This window comes from Manacus candei, unplaced genomic scaffold, assembly GCF_025592945.1.
Source record: "Manacus candei isolate 608988 ecotype Guabito, Panama unplaced genomic scaffold, ASM2559294v1 h1tg000017l, whole genome shotgun sequence".
In the NCBI taxonomy this organism is placed as follows: domain Eukaryota; kingdom Metazoa; phylum Chordata; class Aves; order Passeriformes; family Pipridae; genus Manacus; species Manacus candei.
In genome coordinates, this window is record NW_026138065.1 from 4,063,093 (window position 1) to 4,086,036 (window position 22,944).

General features: G+C 34.4%; 1 protein-coding gene across 2 annotated transcripts in view; it reads left to right on the forward strand.

Annotated features, from left to right (window-relative positions):
* Positions 1-22,944, forward strand: part of RYR2 (ryanodine receptor 2) — a 389,904-nt gene that overhangs the window by 283,059 nt on the left and 83,901 nt on the right. For both annotated transcript variants that reach the window (XM_051783768.1, XM_051783769.1), the window contains 11 exons: positions 872-950; positions 1,609-1,698; positions 2,414-2,551; positions 5,269-5,346; positions 8,206-8,281; positions 9,509-9,635; positions 11,356-11,471; positions 13,010-13,074; positions 14,776-14,897; positions 18,165-18,214; positions 21,894-21,954. In XM_051783768.1, the coding sequence (XP_051639728.1) occupies positions 872-950; positions 1,609-1,698; positions 2,414-2,551; positions 5,269-5,346; positions 8,206-8,281; positions 9,509-9,635; positions 11,356-11,471; positions 13,010-13,074; positions 14,776-14,897; positions 18,165-18,214; positions 21,894-21,954 (1,002 nt within the window). The remainder of the gene's footprint in view (positions 1-871; positions 951-1,608; positions 1,699-2,413; positions 2,552-5,268; positions 5,347-8,205; positions 8,282-9,508; positions 9,636-11,355; positions 11,472-13,009; positions 13,075-14,775; positions 14,898-18,164; positions 18,215-21,893; positions 21,955-22,944) is intronic.

A 22,944-nucleotide genomic window follows, 5' to 3' on the forward strand; every position in this document is an offset into this window, starting at 1 on the left:
ATTAAAATCCAGACTCTTCTACTTTGCAGTAGGTGGCACTGTAACACTTCTACTACCAAATCCTGTGTGTTAGAAGGGAAGATTTTGTTATTTCAGCAATGACCAAGAAGCAGTTAATCCTTTTCATTTGTAAGAATGCAGATGAAGAAAACTACTGATATTTGATAAATTATTTCTCGAAGAAGGTTCTATCTTGCTTGACAACTAAAAATCATTCCTTTTTCTTTACTACCTCAGAAACCTTAACTTCTACACTGTCTTGTACACCTCTTGAAAGGCTAGTGTATTAATTTGTGTGGCTTTTTATTATTTTGAGTAAGGATTTTAATATTTTAAATATTCACTGGTGTGTTGGAAAATAAAGCGTTAGACATATAATTTTCAAGTTGCATAAGTTAGTGTGCTTCAAGCATATAATATAATTTCTAGGAATGTATAAAATAGATGATGTGTTTCTAAAAGGACTGTTATCGCACTTAGTTTATAATGGACATGTGCAATAAGTTACTACCATAATTCTGAAACTATAAGTCATAGTTTTATCTTTAATACTAAGAAAATGATAGTAAAAGAAATATGTGTCAAGAAGAACGAGTGCTCAATATCATTATTGATTTTCCTGGCACACATTTCAAGGAAGTAAAATTCCTACAGCAGCTGTGATTGTCATTCAGTGTCCATTAAATAATTCAGATTTCTTCCTTGATTTAATTAGGCCTTGGAACAAACTGTAGGTGAGGAAGAACAGCACAGTAAGATGTGTTGAATTGATATATGCAATATTAGTTATATATTTTGAAGTTTTCTTCAATACAAAAGCATTCACATTTTAGCATGTCTGATATAATGCTCATTTTCTCTTCACTTTCAGCATTACAATCCCTGAAAAGCTAGAATATTTCATTAATAAATATGCAGAACATGCTCATGATAAATGGTCAATGGAAAAGGTAAAATCTGTGTTCCTGTTAAAGCAAAATCAGATTTTTTTATTTGAATCCATTTCATTTTTAAAATGTTTTACTCTGGATGTTATTATTTTTCATAATGCTACAAGTTAGTATGTAGATAAGATATAAACACATAATTTTCTTGAAATGTATTTGAAGAAAAGTTCTGTAAGTGCATATGAGTGTTTCAAAATAATGTTTCATCATTTCATTATTTTTATTGTTGACTTTTGAGTAAACATACTTGCTAATTGTTTAGCAGTTCTATGGGCTTGAAATTACTTTTTTTTTTTTTAACAAAAAAGGTCTTTAGCATTTTTATTCCTTTGTGCCATTTGTTTGTCCATTGTTAGAAATAGTTACTCCACTGTAGCATGATATTCTGCTCCATATAAATCTGCAGAAGAAAAGAGTATCGATATGATAGCTTTGGGTAATCATTAATTCGCAAAAAGATGGCACACTACATGATTCACTTTTCAATGTACAGATAATATAAATGTTGGTTGAGAAAATGTTGAGAAAATGGTAGAAAAGAAACTTTAAGAGAACAGGTCTGCAGAAGCATTGTTCAGTTAATTTATACCAATAAAAATAGGATTTTTCATAATTTTTTGCTTTTCTCCGTTTTTTCCTTACTTATTGTTGCTGTTTTCAGTTTGCCAATGGATGGACGTATGGTGAAACATTTTCTGAATCTGCAAAAGTGCAACCATTAATGAAACAATATAAGTTACTATCTGAAAAGGTAAGGAATTTGTTCATTCAGGGTGGTTGAAATATCACTGAAAATATCATCTTGTGTTTATATAATTTTAAAAGATTATTTGGAGTACGTCAGTTAATGTGTGGTTGTTGCCTTCCCCCAAATCTTGAAAAGATATAGAAGGGTTTTATTGTATATTAAATAAACCACTCAATCTGTTTTCTCACATGGCTGAATTTATATGGCATAACTTACGGTGAAACTGAAGTGTGATAATGCTGGTAAATTTTATAGTCAAATATATTAAATACATTAAAATATAGTAAAATAATTCATAACCCAATTAGGTTAGCTTGTCTGATCTCAATGGAAGGTAGAGGCAGATGATGTCCAGAGGTCTAGTTCAATATAGACTTTCTTATGATTCTGTGATTTTGGTTTTTTGGTTCATGTAGCAGACAGAACACTTACTCCTGAGAATTACTGCTCTACCTTTGACTTCATGTCTGAGAATGCTGTTAACAGGATAAGATTATCAGCTTCCTGCAGGGCCAGAATTCTTCTGCCCAACCCTAAAATTATAAATAAGCTTTTTAATATCTTACATGATTTATTTGCCTCGTTTCATTAACCCTGGGCCGTAAGGGTTGATTTAAGTACATTTCTTTGCATCTCATAAACAGGAAACGTCCAAACTCTTTTTTTACTCTGTACAGCTGTAATGAACAAGTTAATTATTGTATGTACATTCTTCTAGGAGAAAGAAATTTATCGATGGCCAATCAAAGAATCATTAAAAACTATGCTGGCATGGGGATGGCGAATTGAAAGAACACGGGAGGGAGACTCCATGGCACTGTATAATCGGACGCGTCGCATATCTCAAACCAGCCAAGTGAGTCATTTTGCTAAAAACTTTTTAAAAAGAAGGTATGCAAAATCTTCTCTCTGGTCTTTGATTTTAAAAGTGATGAAATAAACTTGTAGCATAAAAATATGTGAAAGCATTTTTCACAGATAATTGTACAATTCTGACAATTGGTTTGGAGTTCTGTTCACTGAAGCTGGAACTTTATTTCCCTGCTCCAAAATAATATGCTAATAAACATTTTCAAAAAAAATAAAATGAACAAAACTGAAATAAGAATGGATTTGTTCACCTGATTTAAAATTAACCGTGGTATTAAGGGGAATTATTTACTCCAGCTGGTGATTACATATTAATTTTGAATATTAATATGAGTTTAGTCTGCTATTTTTTGAAATTTGGTGTCTATGACACCTTTAAGTATATAAAGAAATAAATAAAAGTACATATAAAAGTTACTTTTATACTTCTTTTTTTCAAGGAAACTTAAGAATCAATGTTAATGCAGCATAAATTTACATCCATAGATTGCCAAAATTATGAATTACTTTTTATCTTTTCGAATGGACTTCTGAAATCAAAATTCTGTAAGGATAAAATGGAGAAAAAGTGACACTAAGTTCTCGTAGAGCTTCACATACTTTGCAAGTAATCTAGGGAGGTGAGAAAATCTCATTCACACAGACACACATGGAGGGCAAACAAATAGGTGAAATAAACTGGAGGGGAAAAATCTTTTCCTCTTCTGTCCACTCAGCTCTGCATTATTTACATGTTTGAGTGGTGATACCTGTGTAAAATGAACAGTTGAACCGGCCTCTCAGCTCTATATAGACCCTAGTGTATATAAAGTGATTTCATTTAGTACTTGGGCTAAACTACACGTTATAGTTTGTACACTATTATTGCCTTCCAAAATTACTGACTTCCAAATTTCCTGACTTTCTGGTGTGTATAATACCAGTCTCGAAGACTGTAGTGATAGAGATATTTGTATATGCTTTAAGCATAAGGATCTCAGAATGAGTAGCTTTTTAGTTGAGATTCAAATTATAACAATGAGAACAACTTTTGTAGCTATGTTTACTATCTTCCCTTACTATAATGAATTTGTATAACTTTTCTAGAAGAGTTTCTGAAACCTAAAATATTTCTGTATTTCAGAGTACATTATCATATTAGTAATCATTATGTTTTTAAAATGCGCTGTCATCCCATCATCATCATGGCTAGGCTTCGTGAACGAAGATTTGGGAAAGGCTCTATCCACATTTGTTACAGACACGCTGGTGGCTAATGAGGCCAATTACATATCTTTTTGCAAAAGGCACAGCAGAAAGATTGCTTAGGTGGTATATTCTGCAAGACACAATTCTTTCTGCATTGCCTTTTCTCCTGGAGAGTGATCCTGCATGTGTTCTCACAGGAAGCAGCAGCGTTATAGATGGTGTGTCTCCAGGCCTCCCGATTTGAGGCCAGAGCAGACCAGTTGTGTTGATCAATACGGCCAAGGCTGAGATGTTGTTTCAGGGAGTCCTTGTATCTTCTCTTCGGGGCTCCTCTTGTGCGGCAGCCAGTGGCAAGTTCACCACAAAGCAGGATCTTAGGGAGACAGTGGTCCTTCATCCTGGAGACGTGTCCTGCCCAGCATAGCTGTGTTCTCAGTAACATGGCCTCGATACTTGTGACTGCTGCTTGTTCTAAAACAGATGTATTGGTCACATAATCTGACCAGTGGATGTTTAGGATTGTGAATTTAATCACTACCTTCATGTTAATGTAACAATGCTTGCATTGTTTACTTTAGAAAATAGTATTTTCTCAGTATTTATTTAGTGTGCTGCTTGTACATCCTTTATGCTATTGTCTATGAATAATAACTACCTTTTGAAAGGTAGCCTTCAAACTTTTAGACCTCTACATGCTCATATAAATGCATATTAAAATAATATCACAAATAGGAGCAAAAGTCTGGACACTATTCTTTCTATAGGAAGACCTACTTGAGGGAGACATATATCTATTACTGCAGAATACGTAGAGGAAAGCCTAGCAATGCCCCTTTTCTAGCCACACTTCTTTCCCCTTTCCTAGCCACACTTCTTGTATCAGTGGCTTGTCACCCAGAGAAACTCCATAATTTTTTAACCTTCTTTGACCATTTGTGTCTCTGTAATGAACAAAGCTGTGACAAATTCAGGTAGTAGAAAGAAAGAATGACAAAATGGTGATATTTTCTGAGTGGAGAGGAGGAACAGAAGGCAAAAGAGAAGTATTTTGTAGATTCTAGTCTTAAATGTAGAAATATGGTTGAAAAGCCAAATTCAGAGTTTGATTTTTGCCCGAATTCACCTTCAACGTGATTGTCTGAGATTTTGCCTACTGAGAAAAAAAAATCTCTAGAAAATGCAGAGATTTTATTATAACTTCAGTATGGCCTGATCCACAAGAGGTAGGTTAAAACCTTAAAGGAGTTCAAGTAAAATTTGCCTTTGAATGAGAGGGATTTGTGTCTGATGGCTGGCTGTCCTTGGGAACAAACTTTGTTGATCTTTGCCTAGTTCTCACTTAGGTTTATGACCTTGGTTTATTTTCAGTTGGGCTACATAGGATCTTTTTGCTCTCTAGAGATATACAAGTTACTTTTTCCAGAAGTTCTTTCACTACTTTCCTACCTTGTTAATGATAACTTCTTCATTTTAAATGCTTGCATAACTTGACTGTTTTGCACATTTGTCATTCAGATCTCTGTAGATACAGCCCATGGTTACACTCCTCGAGCAATTGATATGAGCAATGTCACCCTCTCCAGAGACTTACATGTAAGTCAGAAACACTTAAACTGCCTACCCTTTTTTTTTATAATTTAATTTTTAAGTTCTGCTAGTTTATTTTAAATAATTTGCTACCAAATCTTACTTTCTTTGATATGCTTTGATTTTTGTGGTTTTTTTTTTCTTTTCTATAATTTCTCCTTGATCCTCTGTTACTTAAAAAATATGGTTCATGTTGAAAAGCTTCAAAATTTTCTGTATTCCTGGACTGATTTTCCCAGCTCTCTTTGAGAGCATTTGTTGTTTTGAAGACAATCCTGTTTAGAAGAGCTAGCAGCACCGATATTTTCTGTTTTTCATTAATTTCTCTGTTATCTGTCCAAAACATTTTGTCATTGCCTTTTTTTTTCCTAAATGGAAGAAATAAGAACTAGGAACTGTTGCTACAATAAATATTGTGAGATTAGAGAATGAAGGAATTGCAGGTCTGATTTTGACAGACCTATCCATAGATTGCTACTGTCTGGAACAATATATTTTAGTTAATAAATGACGTTTCTGTCATTAGTTAGGATTTTTTTATGGTGTTTGATGGAGCATGATGCTAGTTTTTACAACCTACTTATTTACTGTGAATATGATTACAGTATTATGTAGGCATACTAAATAGTTTTAAATCAGTTAGTATGAATGTTTTTACCAGTCTAGTGATTGCAACATGGTGTTCAAAGCTGACTACAATAGACTCCTGAAACACAGGGTGAAGTTTGCCCATACTAAGCTTTGGTATGGTGCAGGGACACAAGCAGCAGTAGTAGATAATTGGCTAATTGTACAGTATATACTATACTGTATCAAATTCTCACACTGGATTTCTTTTCCTTGATTTCTGTCTTGTAGTTTCGCGTTTTATATTTCTAACCATTTTAGATTGTTGACTAGCTTTACAGTAATAAGAATTTTCTGCCAGTTAACTGTCATTACACTGGTGATTATTGCAAAGAGTTCATAAAATTGATAATTACATAACAACTTCTGTCTCTTCTTACACTCTTATCTTATTCTGATAACAAAGATTCCTTACAATTACATTTAATTACTGAGTTTGTATAAACTCAGTATAATTGAAAGACTGTGAGGACTTTATTTAATGCTCATGAACAAACTCATGATGTGAACATCATCATAGTGTTATGTTACAGTAAACCAAGCTGAGATAAAAGTAATCATCCTGTCACAAACCACAAAGAAATGGTATTAGAACTTCTGTTAGTCCCATACCCTCTAATACTCATCATTAATTGAATTTCCTTTGTAGCCCTTAGCTATAAAGCAGAGCCTGTTGACTTTATGATTCATTTGCCCTGTGAAGAGAGGTCTTTGAAACCAGTTTCAGAATATGTTATTTTAGAGCTAAGTAAATTTAATTAAAATGCAATTTCAACTATTAATTGTCCTGATACAGACATTCATGAAATATCCAAACATGTTAGTATTAATGAGATCCGAGTTTTAAAAATTGTGTATTTAATTTTGAACATTTTTAAAATTGTTTAATATCTTCCGAGTTGGAGTTCAGGCTTAGATAAATTGTTAGAACAAAGTTAATTGTTTTGAACAGAGTTGTGGGGTTTTTTAGGTGTTTTGTTTTTGTGGTTTCTTTCTTTCTTTCTTTGTTTTAACTAGTTTGTAAGAATTAATGCTGTTCAATTTTTACATCATCCTGTGCAAATAATATGCTAGGAGGAACTGACCATGTCTAAAACTGTAACTCTCCAAAATACTTCTCATTTTGGTCTTACGTCACCTGGTCACATCCTGGCTCCATGAGTAGCTAGGTCTTGCTCTGAAAACATCCTCATAGCATCCTGCTTTCCAAGGAAATAAAACACAGACTATACTACATTCTTCCAAGGTCCTAGTTGGGATTATCAAAACACCAGGATCCGAGTGTGCATGATAGAAAGCATCTACCATGCAGAAGAGATATGTGCAATAATATATTCACTGGAGAAAAGTTTATGAAATGAATTGTCTTATGAACAAGATATCACAGAATATGCTGAGTTGGAAGGGACCTACAAGGATCATTGAATACAACTCTTAGCCCTGCACAGGATACAGCTGAAAAGTTTGTGAAATCATGAGTATTCTCACAAATAAAGGGAATACTCATTACTCAATACCTTTACCGAAGATGAGCAGAATGTTTCTGTGGTTTCATGAAAGAAATGAAAAATGAAATCTGCAGAAAATTCCACCCCTCTGTACAACCGTGTGTGTGGGGTATACAACCAGGGGAACAGAAGAGGTGGGTTTAAAAAGTTGTTTCATGTTGGAATAGTAGTTCCTTCTAGTTAGAGATTGGAGAGCTTGTCTTTTTTGCCTGGGATCTAGCTTCTAGTTTGCCAGTCTGAGTTTGTTTTATAGGAAGAAGGTATAGAAGAATTTATGTGGTAAAATGGTTGATGCCTTTAACACTGTGCCCACAAAAATGAGCATAATATCCACATCCATGGGTATATGATTAGTTTGCAACCAGCAGTAACAATGTTGATTCAGTCCTCTGGCTTTATTTCCCTGACCAGGGCCTTCAGAGGGTTCTTTTTGTCCTTGAAGAATCAAGTACCCCATCTTACAGCCCAGTACTCTTTCCAGACTATACTTCTCTTTGTGGTTCCTCCCTTTTTTTACTAACAGTTCGTTCTTCAACACCAGGTTCCTAACTCCTATACCTATGCCCATTCTACCCAAATTCTATATAAAATTTTTTCAATAAAAGCTTGTTTCCAGTGAATCATTATAGCATAATTGTATTGAACTTGTTATTTATTATGAACCAGAAAATTGTCCTTTTTGAGAGTTAAGCATTGCAAGACATATCTCTAAGCTCTCCATTTTCCTAAGGCTATGGCTGAGATGATGGCTGAAAACTACCATAACATATGGGCAAAGAAAAAGAAAATGGAGCTTGAAGCAAAAGGTAATATTAACTATAAATATTTTCAGTATTTTAAGTTCACTGTGATTAGCTTGGTTTATGCATTTGAGAAAACAGATGAACAGAAAAAGGAACAGCATATTAAAAGGACAAAGAAGAAACAACAAAGTATCTGTTGTGATGTTTAGTACCTGGAAGTTTTTATAGTACCACATGTTCTTGTTTAAGCAGCTTACCAATTCAAATATATCACGGGAAGAGAACTCAAAGGCTGTAAATTAATTGAAGCTACATTAATATATTTTTCTTATAGCATTAATCTTTTCGAAGTAATAGAAAATTTTATAATATGTGGCTTAAAAAAAATCCAAGGATTTTTATAGAGGGAATTTGTTCCTTTTTAGAAATATTACTATTATTAGAGACTTGCTATAGTATTTTTTCTGAGATGAGTCTGATCATTGCCCTTACAATTTCCTGGGGTTTCAGAGCAATTGTTGTAGGAATTTATTGTGTTCTATTATGTGATGGTGATTTTAGAAGCTGAAATCCTAAGAATGCTGTTTTTTATGCAGATATTTATGTTAATAATAGCAGCATTATTTTCCTGCCAAATTAAGTGTCTACTTTCAGGGATGTATCGATACATCAGATATTTGTAAGCAATACCAATGCAGTTTATTCTGTTTAGCTTTGATAAGCATTCTTTTAATCAGGTTGGACAGTTGTGTGAACCATATTTGAAAAATGCATTCTAATTTTCTGTCTTTAATTTATTATTATAAAGTAGAACTGTATCACTTTAATATATTTTTAAATATGTGTATAGCTTGCTAAACTCAATGAGCCTTGTCAGAATGTTTAAAAGCAGGACTGTATATGTTTATGTATTTGTTAATATCATTATTTTCTTATTAAATTATGCGTAATTTATTGAAATATTTCCAGTTTCATTACACGAAGTTGTAATTGTAATAAATGTTTGTAACAGTTGGGCACTTTGTTCTTTAAGAGTTCTTGCGGTAGGTTCAGCGTATTTAGTTGGTACTTGCAGTAACTCTGTCAGAACGAACTGTGCAGCCATGTCCAAAGTTCCCACGTGAATGTTTCTTAAAGTTTGTGTAAAGAAACAGACAAATGTATTATTGTTATTTCAGACTAGATTTTACTGTAACATGCTATGTACATGAGAGTGCTTTTGCCTACTAGGACTTACCATGTCAACAGAAAACTCTTTAACTAATTTTTATTTCTCTTGATGTTCCATAGTAGGAGGAGGCAACCATCCTCTTCTTGTTCCTTACGATACACTCACTGCCAAAGAAAAAGCCAAGGACAGAGAAAAAGCACAGGATATTCTGAAATTTCTGCAGATTAATGGATATGTTGTCTCCAGGTAATTCTCTGTAACAGAAGTTTTCTAATAGTCCTCAGTAGTGGTGGTTGTTTGTTGTTTGGTGGTTTAGTTTTGGGGATTTTTGTTTGTTTTTTTAATCAAAAGAAAGCTCTATGATCATTTTTAGGTTTCAGTGCCTGGGAATAAGGATGAGCTCCTTCATTTAAAACATTGTAAGGAAGAAATGCATTACAGAGATAGTAGCAATGTTTTGGAAGGCATAAGCAGAGTTCTCCAGAATCTCTACACATCATCTTCCGCCTTTATTCTCAACTCTGCAGCCTGTTTTTTTTCTTTCTGGTGTGTCTCCATACATCCAACTGTTAGTAAACTTTCTAATTTTCTACAAGTAATAAAATTATATAGCATATATAATAAGATTATAGGACAAACTCTAGTGATGAGGTACAGGGCTCAGTCAGAAAACTATATTGACAGGCCACAGTTTACATCTGATCAGCCATTTTTAAAGCTCTTTTTGCCTCTTCTCCCCTCTGCTCTTGATACTTTCCTGCTGCACAGTCCATCATTGGTTTGTGTAGTTCCACTGATCTGCCTCAAATATTCCAAATCCTCATGTCCCCTCCTCTTAGGAGTTACAAAATACAGGTGGTCCTTCTCCAAAGTTGTGTCTGAAGTTTCTTAATGGCCCCTTATTTAGTAACTGGAGACTTTCATTCTCCAGCATTGTCTTCTTTATCCGTTCTCTCTTGGGTTTGTGACTCAGTGTTCTTATTTATGGCTTCTTTTTTATTACCCTCTTGAGGTCCTTGATCAGATAACCTTAATGAAGCAGACATTCTTGTACCCTTACTGGTATCAACAGCTGACAAAGCTGTTTTAATTCCAGGATCTGTTTTTCTGAAACTGAACCCTACCATCGTCAGTGTTTTAATTTAAAGCATAAATGTGCACTACACAGTCAGTTATATTCAATATATATGAAGTAGTTATACTTTTTAAACTTGCAACATAGCTGAGTACTAATGTACTTGGTGCTTCTGATGGGGGACCAGGTGGCTGTGATTCAGTCTCGCTCATTAAGGATGGTTTCTTTGTGTGCCATTAATTAAGTCCTGATCCTGCATAATCAAGGCATATGTCAATGCTAACTTGTTGCCAGCAGAAATCAGCCCATGTCATGGATTCACTCTCTGAAGATTCATACTTGTTGAAGGAAGTGCTTTTCATATCAGATTAGTAACTATGATGAAACATGCTGGAAGAGCAATCCCATCACTTTATTTAGTTTTTCTCTGATTTTTTTATAAATGCTACATAACTATTCAAAGATTTTCCATTGCAAACAGACTTTTGGGGAAAAGTCATAGTAATGAACATTAGATTTCCTTCTAATTTGCTTAAATCAAAGTATTTTGGAAGCATCAAAACTCCCTCACCCAAGAATCAATCCTGGAAGGAAAATATAAGATAGTAATGCCTTACAAATAATGGAAAGAAATTATAATAATAGTGGATTAACTTGATTGACAAGTCTCATTTTTCTGTAATGCTCTAGCTGGGAAATCTTAGTTGTGTTTTAAGAAATTGCTCAAAACTTGAATAAGTGTAAGAGTACTGTTTATGTCAAACACAAAAAATTCTTCTGTTAATAAGCACTTAATTGTTACTAGAGAAAATGGTGTCAGCTTACATGGAGAGATAAGACTGCTTTTAGTCCTTCTGTGTGTGTGTGTGTGAAAATTGCTTCTTTTTACAGAGGACTTAAGGACCTGGAATTAGACACGCCTTCCATTGAGAAACGGTTTGCCTACAGTTTCCTTCAGCAGCTTATAAGATACGTGGATGAAGCCCATCAGTACATTCTGGAGTTTGGTATAGTATCCCTTGCACATTTTTTTCAAATAATTACTAAGATGATGTTATAAAAAAACTAGAAAATTTTTAAAAATAACATGTTCCTGGACTAATTTTCCCCTTAATTTCCTATAGTTGATGAAGATTATGAATTTTGAAAAGTTATGTGGTTGCCATTCATTCCAGTTTCCCATATTCATTCATCAGATTAAAAGTGTTTGGCCAAAATTTATGATAACTTTCATTCTTTGAAAAAGAAACTAGATGCTCCCTTGCATTTATGCACAAAATTATAATCTCTCACATGTGCACATTAATAGTTACTATCATATATAATCCCTTTTTCAGAAAGCAAATGAAACCAGTTGTTTGTACCATTCTGAAATGTTCTCTGGAGAAGGGAGTAGAGAAATCTCTTTGACAAACTCCCACAATTGGAAGGTTCTTTCACAAACACCTTTGTTTTGTCAGCAGTGCTATGAAGGATTTAACTTTACCTACTTTTGGTGAAGATAAAAAAGATATAAAAGTTCAGTGACCCAAGTCTGCTTCTTACATGAGCAGTAAAAGCCAAAAAAACCTGGCTAGATGCATGTTTTGACCATGGGAGTTATAAGTGACACACAACATATACTGTGCGTCATGTGTCATCATAGGTGGTGTAATTGACAGTAACAGGAACATCAAGATTGACTAAATCAATGCTCACCCAAAAGTCTATCTAGTTTCAAAGTGGAAATTATCAGATTTATGAATTATTCTATGATGGTTACTTACACTAGCAAAAGTCTGGTCTTGATACCTCATCAGGTTACTTCTTCTGCTGATGCAGAAGATTACCATGATTACCATGGCTTTATCCTTCTTAATTATATAAATTTGTCATAATTGCAAGAAAGATAATGAATAAAGACTGAAACACTAGAAGCATTGGTGGGACAAATACCATTCAAGTCCCGCAATGGATTAACAAAGACAGGACAATTAAATAAAGGAGAAATAGTACCAGATTTTATTTTTTTGATTGTGCAGTTTTGATTTTTATAGTAATTTTTATAGTAATTTTTATAGTGAAGTGAAGCAATTTAAATTTCAATTGGGTAGATGTAACCGTTAATTTTGTCCTTTAGATGAAGTCCACATATAAGGAGTAAAAAATTCATTAATTTTGTTTCTCCTAGGAACAACTGGAGAAAGGTGTTTGATTAGAATCTGAGTAAGGCTTTCAAATTATCACCTGTAACAGGAAGAGACAAACATAGCACCATATCTTTATCTCACAAAAATATCCGTATCTCTTTGGACTATGAGATGTCTAAACTTTTATAGAGATCTGAACAATTATTCTTTCCACATTTTATTTGCTATTACTTTTCTTCACATGAGGTAGTCATAAAATGCTACTTTAGCTAGTGTGTATAGTGTTCGAGTTATCTTAAATTTACATCTAAAGCTGACCAGTATTATTTGCTTATAGTGTACACTTTCTAAGAAAAATGCAGAATAGACTGTAATTAGGATATATGACAGGGAGCTTAATTTTTTTCTCTCTGCAGATGGTGGCAGCAGAGGCAAAGGAGAGCAGTTCCCATATGAACAAGAAATCAAGTTTTTTGCCAAAGTACAGTATATCTTTGCTTATTCTTTGTCAACATTGTGAGTAATTTAAGTGAGAAAGTATTATTTAGTGACTGTTATTGTTATAGTTGCATTTTTCAGTGTTAAATTCATTATTTCATTAATTAAACCAGTAGTAATAAAAATAGCTTGAAAATAATGTAGGATGAAGTATAGATGTGGGAAAATTACAGGATTATATTTTTATTCTGGTTATTTCCTTGCTCCATGATATGCAACTACTCATATGATATTTTCCATAAGCTCCCTACATTTTGTTTTCCAGCTTAGTCTATTGTAGATTTTTCTCTTTTACAATATTCAGGCAGGTAAATGTGAACAACAGTCACTGGAATTAACACAGCCATGTATCTGTTAGTGTCACATTAGTTATTTCTTTCTTTGTCTTAAAACCATGCTGTTGTCTCCATCATAGAGTCACAGAGTGACTGAGGTTGGAAGGGCCCTTTCCTCAGCAGTGTCATCTAGAGCAGGTTGCACAGAACCATGTCCAGATAACTTTTGAGTATCTCCAACGGCAGAGACTCCACAATATCTCTGGGCAACCTGTGCCAATGCTCAGTCACCCTGACAGTGAAAAAGTGTTTCCTGATGGTCTGAGAGATCTTACCATGTTTCAGTTTGTGCCCATTGACTCTGGTTTTGTCACAGCATAAAAGAGCCTGGCTCCATCTTTTATACCCCCCCTCCCTTCAGATATTTATACAGATTGATGAGATCCCCCTTGAGCCTTCTCCAGGCTAAAGCGTCCCACCTTCCTCAATCTCTTGTCATGTGAAAGATTCTCTATTACCTTAATCATCTTTGTGACCCTTCACTAGACTCTCTCTCCAGTGTGTCAATGTTTCTCTTGTACTGGGGAGCCCAGAACTAGACATAGCACTTCAGAGGTGGTCTCACCAGTGCTGAGAGAGAGAAAGAATCCTCTCCCTGGATCTGCTGATAGCAGTCTGTCTAATACGCTGCTTGTAGCATTTTCTAACCCTGATATCCTTCCAGTAAATTGTAATTTCAATACCTTAGAGTACTTCTATGTGGTATTATTTGCCAAGTTCACTGACTCACAAGATAGCATTCCACTTTTTTGTGAACCATGCTCCAAAAAGGAAGCAATTTCAGGTTTTCTTATTGGTAGTTTATTTTGGGTCTCCTCGTGGCTGACACCTTCAGTAGGTACTGAGTAATAGTAATCACAGAAAGTAAAGAGTAAAACTTCTATGGACAAGCCCTTAATGAATGAGGTTGTTTTGGGAGTTTTATTTGACAGCATCTAGAATTAAGTGCTGTTAGTGTGCTGACAGTTGTAGGTGAATTTTTCTTAAACCTACATTAAAAGGAACAAATAGTAATAGTTGTGTTTGGTTATGTGGTATGGGAAAAATCTGAAATTGTGAGATAAAATTAAATTATACTTTCTGCTTTGTACTCCTCCTGAATAAACACACAGATCAAGACCAAGACGTAATGTAAAGTTTTTTTCTGCTGCCTTTCGTGATGACATATTAAGTGCCTTGTATACTAAATAAATTCAAAGAGGAATAGACATTAAAGAAAAAAAGCACATAGAGATTTTAAAACAGAAAACCTATTTGAAACCTCCTGTCTTTAGTTGTGACTTACAGAGTGATACAGAACATTGTAAAGAAAGTCCTGAGATAACTACTTCTTTCTGATGTAATTTCAGGTTGTGCTCCCTTTGATTGATCAGTATTTTAAAAATCATCGCCTGTATTTCTTATCTTCAGCAAGTAGGCCTCTCAGCAGTGGAGGCCATGCCTCTAATAAAGAGAAAGAAATGGTGACAAGGTAAAGCTTAAAATAATATTAATGTCTATACATATATGTGTTTGTCTTTAAACAGCAGCAGTTGACTGTGAGAAAGTGAGAAGTGGAAGGCAGAGAAATATTTTTCTGAATGAAACTTTTTTAAACAGATTAAACTTTTTTCACTTTCTTTTCCTGTTAGGAAAATTCATTGTATAAAATGGAGAGGAGTGCAGAGTTACTATTATGTGCTGTTTAAAAGGCAGTGGTGATGATTTTATCATGCAGGGACCTTAAATTTATCACTGTGTCACACAATAGAACACTGTGGAAGTCTGTGGCACAGGCTATACAATTATGTATCGGTTCTCACTGCTGGAAATAGGTATATACTGAAATCATTATTGCTGCAAAATTTAATGGTAGGTTTAAAAGCCAAACATATATTATAGCTGATATTCAGTAAATATCATTATTATGTCCACCATAAAAAGGAAAAATGAGGGAGTTGCATTCTTTCTGCTCTTTAGTTTTCTAAATAGTAATAACAGTAGTAATATTACAGAAATACCCACTTGATTATTTCCCTTAAGTTACCCTTTTTTTTTAGACTATCTCTCTAAGATATGTTTTCACTTAATTTCAGTTCTGATTGAATTGAAACCCACATTTCCCATTTAGTAAGGTGGACTACAAGCTTCACACAGGACCTATTGAATACCTGTAATGTATGTATGTATCATAGTTGCCTTCTTGGCTGTTATTGGGCATGGAATATTGAATTGCTGTATTTTGAGGCTGACAGCCAATTTGTGGTTATACAGACATGCAGGGTTTGCAAGATTGTGTAAATACTGAAAAGAGTTTCTAGCAACAATACTAAGCATAAGTAGGTACTGGCTGTCTTGACCCTGCATCATCTCATGGACTAATTTGATCTGGCAGCTTATATGAATGGTGTTCTTCAAAGAGCTTAAAAACTTTATTGAAATGCATGAATATAAATAATTTTCCACTCTTATGAGCTGCTGTTTTTCTTTCTGTAATGTCCTGGATAACCGTATTTTTGCAATTGTTAAGTCATGCTTATAAACCCCACACTTCGGGAATGTCAAATATGTCATCATACCTGCTGCATAGAGGTTCAGGATTTCTGCACATATGCTCTATAGCTGTGTGAGATTCCTGAACATATAGCCTTGCATAAAGTTCAGAGCTGCTACCATAGTTGAGTGGGTTACCTACCATCCAGATGGGTCAGCTAAAGAAAAGAAAACACCTATAAGGAAACCTTGAATGAATAATAGGTATAGCTAGCCCTGATGAGCAATTTATTTCTTAATTATCAAGACACAAAGATATAGAAACTACACTGAATGATCCATTTCCTGAAGGGTTGTTTTGGGATATTTTAACAGATTCCCAACATTTTTTGTGCATTTTCTTCCCCTTACAGTATTAAAGGGAGCTTACCAAAGATGAATTTTGGATTTTCTGTTGAATTTTCTCTTTAGATTTGTTTGAATGCACCTCCTACATAGTATTTGCTTCAAGCTAAGAGCAGTTCCTGGCTGCTTTCTTTCTCCAGTGAAGATAAGCTTGCATTCATTAAGCTATGGAAGAGTATAATTTTGGGTATTGATAATGCAGTGAGAGTGTTAACATATGCAAATACCATTCCATGTTCAGAAAATACAGTAAATACGGATCTGTTTTTCTGGAAAATATGGGTCAGACTTCTTCCTGAAATATGGTGGCATTATATTCCATATCGCTTGTAGGCAGCCTCTTCAGGATTGGGTTTTTTGCATTTCTTATCCACTAGACCATCTGACAGTACGGTACAAGTTCTTGTACTACTGCATTTGTATGAAATTGGTTCTGGACATCAATTTAAGTACTGGCCATTTGGACTTATTTATTTATTTAACCTAAACTAATTACATTGGAGGTAACAGGTTCAGTCTCACGTTGTGAAAGCAGAGCATCAGTAGTGAATGGTACAGTCAATTGAATAACATTTATATAATGTTGAATAACATTTGTATATCATAACATAAGATAGATTGTGAGCTATTTGTATATCTACAATATCTACATGGTGCCTACATGCTTCTATTCAGCTTTTCATATTGGACTTGGTGAACCAGGATCTTTATAAAGAAATATATAGTAAATGTCTGCATCATGGAATAAAAAGTAAACAGAGATCCCTGAACATGCACCAAACAGACTCATTTCTAAAATAGAGCAGTTGCTGTTGCTAAAGTGCACTGGCTCATTAGCTGTATTCAATACCACATTAACCTGGCTGTTGTGATTCTGGACATAAATGTTTTCATTTGACGCCATGCTCTTGTCTGTCAATGGAAAAACATGTTCAGATCTCATCCATAAGCTGTGCAGACATGCTTATTTTATATTTTGCTTCTAATTGCGAGGCTAATAAATATCCAGTGTGCCTAATAATTAAGTAGCTTAATAAAATGTTGTTATATTATTCATGCCATTGATAGTGGATAAAGGGGGTTTGCAGCGTAAAATATTAACACCAAGATGGATGTTGTTCTTGGTGAAAATTCTCACACAGAAGAATTCATGAAGATTGAACAAATCCCTCCCAAATCTGGAGGCCGGGTCAGTTTGGGTAGGGCAGTTTGCTCCTGCTTCAGAGCATTAACACGAAACTTCATTCTTCATTGTTCTCAATGGAGCACTGCTCAGCACAGGGATTAGTTCAAACATGTGAAATAAAAACATTGTTCATATTCATTTTTATTGTTTTAAAACATTTTAGAGGCTACTTCTTATGTTAAATATTTAAAAAGAAACATATTTGAAAAGAAATTTTTACTGTGTTCAAGTTTACAAGATCCTAATTGAACTAGTTAAACATTTGCCATCACTCACTTCAATTAATCTGATTCCCTTACCTTTCATTTTCAAATTGTCAGTGGTATCCTGCATAGCACAATGATTGCATTTTACTTCTTAAAACTTTGATGATTATTTCCTTGTGGGTTATTTTATGGGACGCTTTTACATTAAAAGCTTTGCTTTTAATTTTTTTTTGTTTCTTTAATTATAATATGTGCTTATTTAACCATGTTTGTTAAGGATATGCACTTAAAAACTCTTTCTTTAGTACTCTGTCCCACATTCTGCTCAGACAGTTGATTCTTTCTGCGTGACATCATGTTGCTTTTCCTGCTCATATATCAGCTGTTATTTTTTCTTTCTTCTCCCCCCCCCTTATTTTTTTCCTTCTCCCTTCTCTTCTCTTCTCTTTTGTTTTTCTTTTGTCTTCAGCCTGTTCTGCAAACTTGGAGTTCTTGTCAGGCATAGGATTTCACTGTTTGGTAAGGAGACCCTTGACAAATACTAGCATGGCCATCACTTGGTTTTCTTTGCCATTTTTGCATTGTGTTATGTGCTGCTTTGTTGCATGCTGCATGGCAGAAATGCATGGTCTACACAGACCACTAATCATTTAGATTGGTAGATCACAGAATTTATTAGAGGGAATAAAAAGTTTCTGTAGTTATCAGTTTGGGGGGGTTTGTTTACTTTTCCATGGGTCTTAACTAATATCTGGATTTCATTATCCTACCAAAGAATTTTGCTGAATAACTTACAATTACTAATTCATTATTTTATCCTAAATAATTTGGGAAAAACATCACCAAACTGCACATTTGTATTGGAAAGTCATTAAGGAAAATTTGAAGTGGGCTGAAATGCTTAGTTATGTTCTGTGGAATTCTTGAATATTCCCAGATCTGCTTGACTCCACATACGCATGTGTACTATCTTTCTGGTATTATGTGACTTTAGCAGGAGCTCTGTGTTTGTCTTACGCCATGTGAAAATCACTTAATTGAAGTCATTTACTTTGCAATTTTTTCTTATGCCATGAGTTGAGAGTTGGAATAGTACATCCTATGCATACATAGCTTCTGTGACGGATGCAGTGCAAACTTCAGCATCCATGAACATACCTAAATGGGTAATTTCTAGTGAATTAGAATTCGATTAAGGTAACATGCATCTAACTCAATTCCTGCATATTTCATTCAATTTGAAGGGAAGGAACTTGCTGCAGCAGTGTGGTGTTTAAAAAGTTTATAGACTGTTATGAAAACTATTAAACTGAGAAGAAAGATCAGAAGTTATTTTGGGATATCGCTTTTAAATGTTTTGAGATGAGCTGACTGGATTTCCATGTAAAGTGAAAAGATCATAGGAGGAATGGAGTTATTTCTGCAGCTGTGTGGCATTGTTGCAGCTTTTTCTGAAAGGTGGAATATGTCACAAGCTTACGCATAAGTTCTGATTTATACCCTAGGTTGCTTCTTCAAAGAATGAAATACCTCAGGTATACTATTAAAATTTTGTAAATCTTGTTTGTTATTGTGTACATTTGACTTTCAGACTTTTTTTTCTAAAATGAATCACAGTTGAAATAAAAAATCAACGTAACTTTCTTTAGTACTAAAGAAAAGATCTTTTCCACTCCACATCTCAGCTTTCTTATTTCCTGTTGTCTGGCTAGGTTCAAGTGGTAGGAGATAAGTCAGATAGGATCAAATGACTATTCCCTATGGCTACAGTTTGTTTTTTAACTCTTTTCCTATACTGCAGTAACTAAAAGAATAGAAAATCTTTATGCCAACGCTGTGGTTTTTCTGTTAATTATGACAAGATCACCATAAGGTTGTGGAGCATGGTTGGGTTGTTTACTGTGGACCTACTAACTCAATTCATAAGTCACCTTACAGTTTGCCTTACCTTGACAGTGAATTGCATCATGTTAGAAAACCTGATCAACAGAGTTGCACTTACTCCAACAAAGACAAGGACTGTGTAGAAGAGGGGGAAATGCTCATAAGGATTCCTCTGAGTACAGCTGGGGCCTAGAAAGTTATTTGTGCATTTTGGAGGCATCTTCAGTGAGCAAGAGTTTCACCTTTTATGGATAGTGGAGAGTTTGCTATAACAAATAACAAAATGCTATATAGTTTGGATATGTAGGTATTTTATATAACTGTGAATTTGAATGGTACTTCTGAATATACAGCTGCCTTTATGAAAATCATTAGTGAAAGTCATGTAGCTTAAGCTGTATATAGAAGTCTTGATAAAATGGGAAATTAAGTATTCAAGTCTTCCAGAGGGAACTTAAATAGTTAATCACATTCGATATCTGAGACTGTTATTTAGATTATGGAATTGTAATTCAACATAGAAGCATTATTTCTTTCACTGTGAAAGTAGATTTTGACCCCAGTAGTTTACTGTTTGAGAGTTGTAGCTGTGCATCAGGAAGACTGTAATGACTTATTTTCATTATTATTACTGGCTGAAATTGAAATATTTTATTGCATAATTCTGGTGAATTGAGCATTTTAATTTATGTTTTCTCCATTTAAAAAGCACATTTATATGAGTAGTTTGATTCAATTTGGTTTAAATCTCTAGTAAGGAATTCTATTCTGGAGCAGGTTGCTGAGAATTTGTGGCTGCCTCATCCCTGCACATATTCAAGGCGGGGTTGGATGGATCTTTCAGCAACCTGGTCTTAGTGGAAGGTGTCCCTGGCCCCCCTGATCAGGGGGGTTGGAACTGGATAATCTGTCATGTCCCTTCCAACCCAAAACATTCTATGATTCTATGACAGTCTAATCCACAATCCAAGTCCAGTTTACTTTGAGTATTCCATTCATACCTGCTGTCATTAGCACAATCTTGCACTCTCTGCATCAACACTGGCATTGATATCACCAGAGCAACAAAATAATAAGGAAAAAAAATTGGGTCTGACAAAAAGAATCCTTTGGAATGGTGTTTTTGGTAGGATTGTTTTAGGTCACCTCAGCTTTCTTATCTGCTCCTTGTATTGATCACAAGTGCCAGTGAAAAAAAGGTGGGGCCTGACTAGGGGCAGCCGCGGAAGTTGTGGTTCAGTTTTGTTTAATCTGCTGTGGATGAACACCATGGCAATATCTCCTAATATTGGCAGCATAGAACAGTTTCTCAGTGCTACAACAAACCTCCTACACCTTCCTTGCAATTTATCTCTTTAAATCTCTATTTCACTGAGTTACTAATTTTAGTTGTATGTTTGCTTGTATTTTTAAGTGAAATAACCACCAGTAAGAAAGTATAGTGCACTGTGTCACTGTATGCAGATCACAGTATTTACAGAAATATGTCTTAAACCTTCAGTTAGTTTCTACTTTTTTTATTAATTGAGAAAATTTAAATATAAAGAGACACAAGAAAAGGCAGTTCTATTTTTGCAGAATTTCATTCAAAAAAAGAATGTATTAGGTAAGCTGTGGTTCAGATTTTTGTAGCCTACATGTGTCCTGTATTTAAAAAGTGAACTTAGAGGAAAGAGGCTTGTACAAGGCAACATTTTGGGATATGTATGCATACAAGGCATGTTGTGCATAAGTCCTATTTTTACATAAGTATGAAAAAATAATGGAAAATATTATGGGATATGTGTATTATGTCAGAGACTGTTACTCATGTGAACCACATCTAATCAAGCTATAAATGGCTGCAGCCTATGGGTAACACCAGGGAACTAACTTCTATTATGGCATTTTATATAAATGTTCTCTTCCTGCAATAGCAACTTTTGAAAATTAACAGGTTTTTTGTTACTGAGAGGAGGAAGATAAATGTTCAGACAAACTTGAACTAATTGAAGCAAAATTTATAGAAAACAAATGAAAACCAGACAATACACTGCAGCTTTAATTAACCCCACATTTTAGTGCTTCCATTTTGACTGCCTCAGCTATTTGATGAGAGATGCTTTACTGGCTCTAGTTACTGCATTTGTGTAAACAACGCTAAGACAAAAAAATGCATGTTTTTTAACTTGAATGTTAAAATTATGCAGAAGTTCAGTGCTCTTCTGCTATGTCATTTATTCTTTCATTAAATGCAGAGATACAGGTAGCGGAGTGTCGATATGCTACACACTATGCTCAGCTTAATTGGTGGTTCATTTTTGCCCCTTTTTAGGAAATGATGCCACATCAATAGTCAACTGTCTTCACATACTGGGCCAGACTTTGGATGCGAGGTAATACTGATTATATTTTCTAAAGTACAAAGAAAATCAAGAATAAAGAGTATAATGTGCAGTCAGATTTGTGCTATCTGTATAAGGCTACTGAATTTCAACACTCAAGGAATTACCATGCTGAAAAGAATTTCCCTTGTGAAGTAGGTTAGTTACTATGCTTTGACAGGACGCTATTTGTAGGTTACATTTGCAACTTTGGTATGGATCAATGGCGTCCAGAAACTGCTGGCTATTAATTCATCTTGTTTTAATTGTGACTTTCTTAAAACTGCAATAAAATTAGAAATATTTTAGTATTTTGCTTACACAGTTTAATCAAAAAATTCAGGAGTTAAATGGACACGAAGTTCAATAAATCTGTCTCACAGAATGTCTTTGCAAAATTAATTCAGGTTCTTATTTGAAAAAAAAACCCAAAACAACCCAGACACTTTACATAGAATTCAGTGTTACTTTTAAGTTAAATTGAGCTGCCTGACCCGTTGTTAGGTTTACAGATGAGAAAACCTTGATATATTGGAGGGTAATGTGTTGCTTTCTGTTTACTATACGTTCAACCATCTGTGCTGATAGTTGATTTTTAGATCTTTGCAGCTGTGAAACAAAATACGGTAGTTTAAACTATCTCCATGGAAATTTCAAGGTAACTTTTTTCACTTTGCATTTAGTCCCAAAAATTGACTGTATTACACACAGATAGCTCTTTTTCTCAGTATATTTGCAGTGGTTTAAATGGACAAGTTTTACTTTCCATTTGCTATGCGGTAGTCATGACCATGGTCACTAATATGGTTCAGATACTGCATGGTAATCCTTTATGTTGCAATATCTTGGATTTTTGGTCTTAAATTGTCCATGCTCTATGCAGTTGTACAGATGGAATACAGATAAAGGTGGAGGTCACAAAGTTAGCTCTTGGTAGAGATGTAAAAATAGCTCTAGATAGGATTAGGGAATTCATAGAGGTAACATGTAAGTTTGAAGAGA